Source organism: Macrotis lagotis, chromosome 2, assembly GCF_037893015.1.
Source record: "Macrotis lagotis isolate mMagLag1 chromosome 2, bilby.v1.9.chrom.fasta, whole genome shotgun sequence".
Taxonomy (NCBI): Eukaryota; Metazoa; Chordata; class Mammalia; order Peramelemorphia; family Peramelidae; genus Macrotis; species Macrotis lagotis.
This window is the reverse complement of record NC_133659.1, coordinates 139,377,468-139,390,360: the sequence shown is the minus strand read 5'-3', so window position 1 is coordinate 139,390,360 and position 12,893 is coordinate 139,377,468. Positions and strand designations below refer to the sequence as shown.

General features: G+C 35.8%; 1 protein-coding gene across 1 annotated transcript in view; it reads left to right on the top strand.

Annotated features, from left to right (window-relative positions):
* Nucleotides 1-12,893, top strand: part of WDR64 (WD repeat domain 64) — a 189,447-nt gene that overhangs the window by 62,063 nt on the left and 114,491 nt on the right. Inside the window, exon 8 of the mRNA XM_074220912.1 lies at nucleotides 3,027-3,161. Within this exon, the coding sequence (XP_074077013.1) occupies nucleotides 3,027-3,161 (135 nt within the window). The remainder of the gene's footprint in view (nucleotides 1-3,026; nucleotides 3,162-12,893) is intronic.

The following is a 12,893-nucleotide window of genomic DNA, read 5'->3' as shown; positions in this document are numbered from 1 at the left end:
TGCTCTTTTTACTTTATCAAAACATACACAATTAGTTTATATAATGCCCCCCCCACTGCCTGACTGATTCTGCTTGTTACTTGAAAATTAAGTGGATGAACCTACACACACACACACACACACACACACACACACACACACACACACACACACTCCTCAGATAACCACAGTATGTGCACAATCTGAGAATCAATTAAAGCTGGGGGAGTATGACACTGGACCTGTGATATTATTAACAGAGAACTCCCAGACATGTTAACTCTTACCAATATAATCCTTATTTTCTCTGCAGTTTAGGGTCTTAGAAAGGTCTAAGGCAGTGAGAGTTGAAGCATTTCCCCTTGGGGCACACAGTATGTGCCAGAGGCAAGATTTGAGATCTGGTATTCCCAGCTCCCAGGTCAGTTCTCTATCCAGTACATCAAGCTACTTCAGAAAAGGTTACTTGGGTAAAATATAATATAAATGACCAATACTATTACTTGTTATTTGAAACCTAGTCCTATTATCAAACTTTTAGGAGAGATAAATATTTGCAATATTTGGTTCCATTTCTCACCTGCTTTGTGAGGTCACAAGTGAACAATATTACTTATTTCACTGAAGTATTCAGCAGGCTAAACTGATGGAGAATCAACTGTCTCCTCCCCGTCTCTCACTATATACCCTATTGCTCCGTAAATGTCAAGCAGATAAACATTCAGCTTTCTAACTAGGGCTCGGACTGTACAGATCCTCCTCCATCAAGACAGTGAACTAAGGCAGCAGTCTTCCCTTCACTAAGATGTATACCACCTGTCAGAAAAAGCCAGAGGCCCTTTTTCACATTCACATTTTTTTGTTTCCACTTGATGGGTGCCTCAGAGAGACTTGAAGAATTGATGGTCTGCTCATAAAATAATAAGATGATAATGTACATTGACACCTCTGTGTTCATTCTTGTACCTAAGCCATGACAAGCCTCTACAAAGAGGAAATCAATGCTATCATTTTTATGCCTCTGCCTGAGGAAAGGTACCCTATAGCAAGTACATCACCAAACCTGGAAAAGTAGGACCTAGGCAGGCTGGTGGAAGAAAAGCATTCAGAGGTAAAAAGTGTAAATCTAGGAACCATTGGAAAATTCTCTCTTATATGGCATTCTATTTAATAAACATACCATTATTTTTAAATTGCTATTTTATTTTATTTTTTTCCAATTACATTCTTTGGTAGTTTTTCAGCAATCATCCATTGCAAATTTATGTTACACAATTTTCTACCATCCTCCCTTCTTTCTCCCTTCCTACTGGCAGCAGACAATCTAGTAAAAGTTGTACATGTATATTTCTGATTAACATATATGAATATTAATAGTTTTGTGTAAGAGGAATTAGAACTAAAGGAAAGAAAATCCATAAGATAGGAAGGAAAAACATGACTTTTTAAAAAAGTGAACATAATATGCATTCAGATTCTGTGGTTTTGTTTGTTTGCTTGTTTGTTTTTTTTCCCTCTGGATGTGGATGGCATTGTCCATAATAGGTCATTATGGATATAACATGGGCTTGTAATGTTCAAAGTGCTAGAGGAACAACCGTGAATTGATGTCCAAAATATTTTGAATCCTAGTAGCATGATGAACATTTTATTAAGGAAATAGAAAATACCATCCCCTAAGTTGTATGTAAATCAGTGATAATATTGTCTCATGTTCTAAGACTGATGTCTTAGACCACTGCCTTCATGGAGGAAGATCTGTACAGTCTGAGCCCTGGTCAGAAAGTTGAACAGTGACTTGCTTGACATTTTATGGAACAATAGGTCATGTAGTGAGAAAGGGGGAGGATGGGTTGATTCCCCATCAGTAGCCTGCTGAATACTTGGTGAGATAAGTTTGACAGTCTCTAACTTCTATTCCTGACCTTTCTAGTCATTATTGATTTGTTATCTACTTGACAGTCTACTGAACTTAATATATAGGATACATTATTTTCTCAGTTTTATTAGTGAATTTTCACCATAAGATGGGATCTCGTCTAGAGAGAGACAGTGATTTTGCCATGAGGATGCTGCAAATTAGATACAGGATGATAGGATTAGAGTGGTAGCAATCTAACTGATCACTTATTTTAAAAGGGGAGTGTGGTGCCAATTGATTCATTCAGTCAACTGTCACACTGACGGACTGAATTTCTTAAATGCCTGTCATTCAGCTGCATAGCACAAAGAAGGACTTGTTTTCCTGAGTTAAAATTAGCCTTAACCACTTACTGATGCTGTGAGCTAGGATATGTCATGTATCCCTGTTTGCCTCAGTTTCCTCATCTGTAAAATTAACTGTAAATAAGAAATGGTAAACAACTCCAGTATTTTGCCAAGAAAACCCCAAATGGAAAGTCATTTTAGGCAGTTTTTAGGTCTCTGGTGCACAGTGAATAGAGTACTAGAGCTGGAGTTAGGAACAATTGAGTTTAAATTTTGCCTTAGACATTTGCTGAGAGACCCTGGATAAGCCATTTAACTACTGTTTGACTCAGTTTCCCCAATTGTAAAATGGGCATAATGGCACCTTCTTCATAGGGTTTTGTGAGGATAAAATGAGATATTTGCAAAGTGCTTGGTACAATGTCTGGAACACAATAGGTGCTATATAAATGCTTATTTCCTTCCCTTTTAGAAATTGACAGTTTTAGAAAACCTGCTTCAGATAATATGAAATTAATTCCTATGAATCTAAGGGGTTCCTTCAAAGTATCACAAATATTTGTTTATATATTGTATTTGTTTATATACTGTAACAGAGTGTAAACGCCCTGAGGGCAGGGGCTATTTTGTTTTGTTTTGTATTGGCTTTGCATCTCCAGCACCCAGTATAGTACCTTACATACAGCAAGTACTTAATATACATTTGTTGTATTAGATAGAAATGTATTACCTTTCTATTCTGTGGTTTATTTCTGAGCTAAAATACAGGCTGAAGCATCAACAATAACTCAACATAATTATATTACCTGTCAACAAAAATTAATTTTTTTTATCCCTAGTGTTAGAAGGAAGCTACATAATGACTGGATATTGAAGATTAAATATATCCAGACCTTGAACTGCTTTGGGTCTTGCTCTTTAGACAGCGTCCATTCACTTGTTCTGGAATCCTTGAAGAGGCTTGAAGACAACTTGTAAGTAAAACTAAACACATATTTGTGCATTTGGTGAGTTAGACTACTCCTCTCTGGGATAAATCTATGGCAGTTTTAACTTTCCAATGAGTTTTTAATAGAGATCAAGGTCTTTCTATTTTATTTTAAAGAAAAGGTTAGGGGGCAGCTAGGTGGTGCAGTGGGGGCAGCTAGGTGGCTCAGTGGATAGAGCACCGGCCCTGGAGTCAGGAGTACCTGAGTTCAAATCTGGCCTCAGACACTTAATAATTACCTAGCTGTGTGGCCTTGGGCAAGCTACTTAACCCATATGCCTTGCAAAAACCTAAAAAAAAAAAGGTTAATTTTTCAAAAAATGTAATAAGTATATAAAACTGAATGGAACTTTTGGACATGTGTCTGTATAAACATATATATATGTATGTATACATATATATATATATATATAAACACATATCACAATTTTTTTTACAATTTGGGAGATAAGGGAGAGAATAACTGCATTTGACAAAACATTGTCTACTGATAACGATATGATAACTCATCATAATGTTTTTACATATGTAAATATATAATATGTAACTACTTCCTCCACAATATTTCTAAAACTTAAATTGTTCTTTTCTTAGGCACATATATTCATATATGTAATCTCTCCTTCCAAAGAGCAATGTTTTCATTTTACTTTTCATAGACATATTATATTATTTATTTTTTCAACATTTTATCTTTATCAGTAGACTGAAACCTTCTCATGGACAGGATATCTTATTCATCATTCCTTAAGCGATTAATATTGTGAATTATAAATGATAGTTGAGGAAGCTAGGTAGCACAGTGAATAAATAACTGACCCTGAGTTCTAATTCAACTTCAGACACTTACTAGTTATGTGACCCTGGTCAAGTTTTGCCCATTTGCCTCAGTTTTATTATCTGTAAAATGGATTGGAGAAGAAATGGCAAACTGCTCCAGTAATTGTGAAAAGAAAATTCCAAATGTCACACAGAGTTGGACACAACTGAAACAACCCAATAGTAAACATGATTGGCACCAATAAACATTTTCTGAATTGAATTAAATTGGACTTTTAACATCTGGAAAATAGTCAATGGATTAATAAAATCATAGTTAACTCAAGTCTTGCCCCCTGATAAGTGCTTATCCAACTAGCTTAAGGACTTTCAGTAGTAGGAAATGCATTATCTCTTAAAGATTATACCACTTTTGAATAGTTTTGGTTGTTGGGATTTTCCCCATATGTGTAGATGTATAAATATATATATGTAATAATATAATAATCCCATAATTTAATAGAAATAACACTTTAAACAAAATTTTGTTTATTAGTTCTAATCTTTCCCCCCTGAGGTAAGCAGACTAAGTCTAATAAATTTTCTTTTCCATAATAAACTTTAAGATGGTCATCATCCCCACTAAGTCTTCTCCAGGTTAAATATCCCCAAGTCTTTCCACTGAACTTTGTATAGTAAAGTTCTAAGTCTCTCTAGCATCCTGACCATCTCTTCTGGATGTGCATTAACCTATCAATGCTCATTCTAAATTGTAGAGCCTAGAACTATGCTCTTATGACTCTGGAGTCTTATGACTCTGGATATGGTCTGAGAAAGGGGGAGTTTGGCAGGGTAATCACCTTACTCCATTGGAAGCTGGAAGTTTTTTAAAAATGATATTATATAGATATCACTTTGTGAGCTTTAACTCAAGACAAGGATAAAATAATGGGAAGACCCACTTGTTTTTAAAAGGACAGATTATGAGATTGATGGGGAAACAGTGAAGCATTGTTTATCAAAAAGTTATTTATTACTATTGATCTTGAAGACATGTAATTTTATATTCCATCCTATTTTCCTGTTCTCTTGGGTATAGATATGTCCATTTTTGGTATTTTAGAATAAGCATTAATTTAACTTAAAAAAAAGCTATTTGTTATCTGGAAAACTATGAACCAGAGGTGAGTAGATATTGAATAAAGTTGAATAAAGAGGGATCAAAGAATGAGAAACAGAAGAAATAATGTGATAAGAGTATATTGCAAATCACCAAGTCACCTATAGAAGTTGGTAGATAAGTCCCTCATTTTCTCTCATAAAATTTAGACTCGAGGAAAGGCATGCTTTTTGATGGACAATCCTTGCTATCTGCCACAGTGCAGATTTTCTCTTAATAAGAGTAGAGTAGTTTATAAATTCTTTACTGAATTTGATGACATTCTTCAAAAAATATAGAAAAACAATGAACTTGATTTTGATTTTTGATTAAAGTCTAGAACAAGCCATTGATGGAGGATGACTTTTTTAGTATTTATAAAGTAGGTGGAGCCAAGATGGGGGCATGAAGGCGGGAATTCCCAGAAACTCATTCCCCAGAAAACTCTAAAAGCTGTCAAATTATGACTCTAGTCAAAATTTAGAGGGGGCAGAACCCAAAGAAAGACTGAGTGATACAATTTCCCAGTCCCAGACAACTTAAAAGTTCTACAGGAAAGGTCTGTTCCACTGGGACCAGGGGTTAGAAAAAGCCACAGTGCAGTCACAGCCACAGCACAGCACAGCCAGGCCAGGTGCCTAGGTCCATGGCAGAGGGGGAGGTTTTCAGACCTCTTGGGCCAAGGATCATCTGGAACAGTCAGAAGGGGTGGTGAGAGAACCCTGCCATACCAAAATGAGTGCAAAGCAGAGCACCAGCCTCAGAGCAGACCTGCGGTGAGAACCTGCAGTGGGAGTCAGCAGAGCCACCCAGCACATTCAGAGCTCTCAGCCCATAGATGGGGGGGGGGGGGGCAGGGGAGACTGAAGAGGTCTCTCTACTCTCCCTGGGCTAGGACTCAACAGTTTGCCCACACTCAGATCCAAGTTACAGTCTAGGTCCCCACAACACTACCATAGCCAAGCAAGGACCCTCCTCACAGCTCCAGGGCAGAGGAGAGTCTGAACACAAGCAAGAGAGCAGTCAGAGCCTCTCATAAGACCTTGGAGGAATTAAGGTCCCTGTGGGGTGTCCCAAACCCCCCCTCCAAATATTTGGAAGTACATTAAATCACTCATAGGCTAAGGAAATGAGCAAACAACAGAAAAAGAAGAATCTAACCAGAGAAAATTACTTTGATCCCATGGAAGATTCAGATGATGACAAAATCGAAGCTTCTGTATCCAAAACCTTCAAGAAATAGAAAATGGGCTCAGGCTATGGAAGAGCTCAAAAAAAAGCAATTAAGGGAGGTAGAGGAAAGATTGGGTGGAGAAATGAGAGCGATGCAGATAAATCATGAAAACCAACTTGGCAACTTGGTGGAAGAAATCCAAAAAAATACTGAAGAAAATAACATTAAAAACCAGTTTAGGCCAAATGGAAAAAGCAAAACAAAAGGCAAATGAGGAAAAGGATATCTTAAAAAGCATTATTGACCAGTTGGAAAAGGAGATAAAAGCTCTCTGAAGAAAATAACTCATTCAAATGCAGAATGGAACTAAAGGAAGCTGATGACTTTGCACGAATTCAGGAAGAAATAAAATTATACCAAAATAACAAAAGTTAGAAGAAAATGTGTAATATCTCATTGGAAAAACAACTGACATTGAAAACAGATCCAAAAGAGATAATTTAAAAATTATCAGGCTACTTGAAAGTCATGACCAGGGAAAAAAGCCTAAACTTCATTTTTCAAGAAAAAATTCAGGAAAATTTCCCTGAGATCCTAGAAGCAGAAGGTAAAATAGAAATTGAGAATTCACCAATCACCTCCTGAAAAAGATCCCAAAAGAAAACCTTCCAGGAATATTTTAGCCAAACACTAAAATTCCTAAGTCAAAGAGAAAATACTAAGAGCTGCCAGAAACAAGCAATTCAGCTACCATGGCTCTATAGTTAGGATTACACAGGATCTGAAAGCATCTACATTTATAAAATAAAAGAGTGAAAGAATAAATGAGTTGAAGAAAAATATTTTATTTAACTCTTACTATGTGCCAGCTACTGTGCTAAGAATTGGGAATATAAAAACAAAAACAAGTCAATTTTTTCAAGTCAAATCAACAAGCATTTATTATGGGAATACCATGTACTAGTCATTGTACTGTTTTTTTTGTTGTTGTTGCTGTTGTAGTTGTTCAGTCTCGTCTAACTTTTTATGATCCCATGGACCAAAGCATGCCAGATCTTTCTATCTTCCTCTGTCTCACAAAGTTCCAAGTTCATATACATTTTTTCTATGACACTATCCATTTCATTCTCTCCCTCTTCCTTTTGCCTTCTATTTTAACATCAGAGTCTTATCCAGTAAGTACTTGAAATAAAACAAAGAAAAAGAGAAAGAAAAAGAATCCATGCTCTCAAGGAGCTCACAGTCTCCTTTAAAGAAGTTTATATTTCAATAAGGGAAGTCAGCATATAAAAGAGAATATTGGCAGGGTGGGGGAAGTGAGGGGAGGAGTTTTGTTTGGAAATCCATGGGAATAGTCAATGGAATCACAAGGTCATATATATATATTCACATGTTCTTTCTAGGAGTAGTGGGTTTGATCTGTTTACTATTCATAGAGCAGAAAGTTGGCAGCAGGGGATGGTAATAAGAGAGATGACAAAAAAATTGCACAAGTGCATTGTGGTTGACCCCAGGGGCAAAAGTGATCACTAAGAACCTAAAAATATTTATTAAGATTAAGCTATGCTTTTGATAGTATGATTAAACTAACAGATCAGGGGAATTCTATGGATATAGTATATCTAAATTACAGTTAGATATTTGGCATTTATGATAAACTCAGACATTATAGATATGTGAACTAGATGAAAATAGTCCGTTGGTTTGAACTAGTTCACTGACAGACTAATGAATATTAATTGTTCTATATCAGCCTAGATGGAGTCTCTAGATGAATGCCACAAGATTATGTCCTAGGCATAACATTTTAAATTATTTGCATGATTAAACAGATGAATCTATCAAATTTTGACAGATGACAGAAATTTGGAATATATAACAAATAAATGACCTGATAGAACTGGGATCTAAAAAGACCCTGACAAACTGAAACAAAACTGAATTTAACAAGGTAAAAATCTAGAAGGGATAAATAGAAAGTCCTGGTGTCATAGAGTTAAAAAAAACCACAAGATACCATCAAGAGAAAATGAGAGAATATAGTTACAACAATTTTCTTGTGAAAAATACTGAGGGATTTTAGCAAACTGCAAATTCTAGAAGAGGAAAGTGTCTTCTACCATAAAGCACCACAATTATCTTATCTTGTTATATTAACAGAATTAGAGAGTGATGGGGGGGTGTGAGTGTGAAAATATTGCTTTACTTTTCCCCTGCTAAAATCATATTTGTAGTATTGCATCTAGTTTTAAAGACTGTATTTTAGAAGGTAAGTTGGCAAACTGGTGTGAAGAGAATGGAGGGATAATAGCTGTCAAATAGTATCCGAGGAATTGATCCAAGAGGGAACCAATAGATGAAAGGTATTAGAAGGCAAAATTTGGATCTATATATGGAAAGATCTTATAATACTTAAAACTTCCCATATGAAATGGACTGGTTTGAAGAATAGCAAGTTTCTTGCCTTTAGAAGCTTTTAAGCAGAGGTTGAATGGTGACTTATCAGAGATATCATAGGTAGTCTTCATGATTTGGACAAGTTATCTTTGCATTTCCAACCAATTTGAAGCTTATGATTTTGAAAGAATTTCACAGATAATTTTGGTGTAAGCAATGATCTGAGCAAGCAGGGTATGTAACAAGAATATTCCCAATAGTCAAGCTCATTGATTTTGGAAATAAGGGATAGAGATATAATTCTAGAAAGTAAGTTATCTTAATTGTGGTATTTAGAAAAGAAAATTGACAAATTCTGCCCTTATTCCCATTCTCTAAATACATTGTCTAAAGATTTTTAGTAATCTTTCTGCATTTTCACCTGCAGTGTGTAGAACAGCACCTCAATGAAATAAATAAGATTTATCCAGCATTAGATTACCTTCTAAATCAGATCCAAAAGAGTAGAATAAGCAAGAGAAAATTCTACTTGTGCAGTCAACATAGATGTTGCCTTATGGTATACCTAATGAAACTTATTAAAAAGAATAAACAAAAGATAATTGGTTTCACTCAGCATAAATAATCCTATTCAGTTTAGCTCTAAACTTTACTATTGAAAACAAAGGCAGCTTGGTGGTGCAGTGGATAGAGCACTGGCACTGGAGTCAGGAGGACTTGAGTTCAAATCTGACCTCAGACACTTAATAATTACTTAACTGTGTGATCTTGGGCAAATCACTTAACCCCACTGCCTTGCCAAAAAAAAAAAGTTTGATACTGGCTAAGAAAGAGAGTAGTGTACCAATGGAATAGAGTAGGTACTAAAGAAATAGTTGTAAATATTGAAAACATAAATTTAATAGGAACTGATGATTTTATCTAAGGACACTTGGCATTTCTAATAAGTACAATTTTATGGAAGGTACATTCTTTTTTGGAATAAATAATTTTTGTCTGATTATTCCAACACATATGATATTATGTTAAGAGATGAAAATAAAAATTTAATGGAAATACTTTGTATAACACATTAAAAACATTTTCAATTGTAAACATTAGATTGTCTGACTCTACAAACATCTATTATGTGACATAATTGCAAATCTTTACTTAGTTTCAGTAATGTAATTAAATCTATGTCTGACTTGAATAAACATTTCAGAAACATTCAATTAACAAAGCAATGCATCTTACATTACAATTTGATTTGTACAACAATCTAACAATTCATAATACATTCTTAGCCATTAAAAGTTGTTCTGAAAATATACACAAATATCCTTGTGGTCTCACAGTTGGGACTTGGTATTCTGCAATCACATAAGGTATAAAGGGGTTGTTGCTCTGAAAAAAATATATGAATGAAGGAGGTTTGATGGTATTAGATTTTAAGCTATATTATAAGGCAATAATTAACAAAACTTTCTGTCACTGGCTAAGAAATAAAACGCTATATCAGTGGAACAGAGTAGACATAGAATGTATATCAAGGAACTTAAATTGAAGACATATCAATCAATAAGCTTTATTAAGCCTTTACTATGTTAAGTACCAAGCTAAATTCTGGAGATACAAAAAAAAAGGAATGAAATAATTCCTATTCTCATATGCACATTAAAATAGAAATTACCAGAATATGGAGTTAAAAGTTTGCAGTTTTACTGACCTGTGTTGCCCTTACAATCTTTGAAGAAAAAGTGCTCAATATTCAAAGCAAGCAACAGGAAGATCCACAAAAATGCAGATCAAGACTAAATGAAATTATGTCATTCCTTTCAAAAATATACAAAGCCTGATCCTGACACAAAGTATCAATTCAGGTAGTAAGGCTGAGGAAATGGTAAAACCAAAGACAGATGGTAAATATTGATTTAGGGGTTTCCAAGTTACAATCCCACAGGAAAAAAAATAATTTTGCCGCATCTGTAATACACAGCTTAACCAGATCAAGTAGAATTTCTGGTGGGTGTAGGGAGATGGAAAATAAAAGAAACAAGAATTTTAAAATATTTAAAATATTAAAATACAATGAAAACTATAGAGGAAACATTTTGAAAGAATATGTAAAACCATAGCTATCAAAGATTCCCTAAAACCTAGAATGGACCACAGAGATTATTCTTAGCTCTTCTTACCTTGGAATGTTTAGTAGATCAGTTGTTTTTGTTTGGAGATACTTTAAATTTTTTATGACTTTTTCAGTCTTTGGATTATCATCATGACTGAAACTAAACACACAAAAACTTGGTATCATATTACAAGAAACAGTGAATGGAAATTTCTCAGAAAAAAAGTTTGTTCTTTCCATAGGGCAAAATGAAAATAGAAAGACTACCCTAGTCACATCCAGAAAGAAAACCCAGCATAAAACTTTCTGGTAATGTTACAGCAAAAACCCTATGAGTGGAAAGAAAAAAGAAACATAAAGAAAAATACTTTAACAGTCAGGAAGAAAGAGTTCCAGATCTTGGGAGGACATACTAAGGATTACAGAAGACTTGGCAGCTGCCATTTAAAAGAGAGAGTGGAAAATAATATCAAAAGGGAAAAAGATAAACCTTTAAAATTAGAAGAAATTAGTTTGAAAAACTGTGTATGATCCTAACAGGTAGAAGCAAGGAATAGAACTTAAATTTCTCATGAAAAGATCTGAGTTGAATAGAAAAGTTGAAATCAATTGCCAATGAAAAGAACTGAGATGGAGCATTATAGGTACAGAACAGCCTGAATGCCAATGCAGCTGACTTGTAGAATATCCTGAAAGAAATAAAGTCTAGAAAGGATGGAAACATATGAGTAAGCCTGGTTGTGAAAAGTTTTAAAAGTCAAACAAAGGTTACTTGATCCTGGAGATAATAGGGAAATGAATTATTAGAATTTAGGAAGCCAGGAAGAGTAGGGAATAGAAACATGGTTAAGTCTATGCATTAGGAAAATCTCTTTGGAAGTTGAGTAGGGAATTGAAATAAGGAGACTAGTTCCCACCAAAGTTACCACTGATCACTTTAGGTCATTGCTCAACTTCCATTTTTTTTGACTTCTCTGCATTCTTTAATATTTTTGATTACTCTCTCTCCTCTTTGATAATCTCTAGTTTTTTAGGATACTTACTACTCAATCCTGATTTTCTTCCTACTTGTTAAACCACTTTTCTCAGTCTTTTTTGCTGGATTCTCTTCCAGATCAAACCCAGGAGAGAGCCATCTCTTCCTTCTCTATTCTACTTCATTTAATGATCTCATCAGTTACCATAGATTTAATTAGCAATTCTGTGCTGATGATTCTCAAATCTTCTTATCTGAGGTTGTGCCAAGATGATGGAGTAAAGGCAGAGACTCTCCAGAACTCTTCCCCGCCAAACACTCCAAATACCTTTAAATAAAGACTCATAACCAAAATCCTAGCATTGTAGAATCCATAAAAGGACTGAGTGAAACAATTTTCAAGCCCAAGATACTTGGGAAAATCTGTGGGAAAGGTCTGTTGCACTGAGATTAGAAGGGGTCTGCAGTGCAGTCCCAGGCAGCGAACCAACTCCAGCCATCCAGGAACAGATTGCAGGTGCTTGGGTCCCTGGGGGTGCCTGGGTCCATGTCAATAGTGGTAGTTTTCATACTTCTCAGGTCAGGTATCACCAAGGTTAATTGGGAAGGTCACAGGAAACTCTGCCATAGCAGAATGAGGGTGGACCCCAGTCCATCACAGGCCTCAGCACAGATTCCCCCCCCCAAGAGGACCAGGATTAGTCCTGGGGAGCCATCCAGCAACTTCTTCCAGAGTGCTCAGCCAACAGAAGGTAAGGGCATCAAGGGATATTGCAGAGAGGTCTCTTTGCTACCCCTAAGGTAGGTAGGACTCTGTTGCTTTGCCATTACTCAGATCTGGGGCCCAGTCTGGGGCCCCAATCTTAGGAAAAGGTGCAGAGTCACAATACAGCTCTCAGTACTAGGGCAGAGGGGAGTGCTTGTGGTCATGCATAGACCAGAGTACAGGCCAAGAGAGCAGTCAGAGCTTTTCATAAGACCTTGGAGGAAGTGAGAACTTGCAGGTCCCTGGGAGGTATTCCTGAAAACAGCTTCAAAAACTCTCAAAAGCATGGGACAATGCATCCTCCACCCCAGAACCAGAGCTCCATCTTTTTTTTTTTGCAAGGCGGTGAGGTTAAGTGGCTTGCCCAAGGCCACACA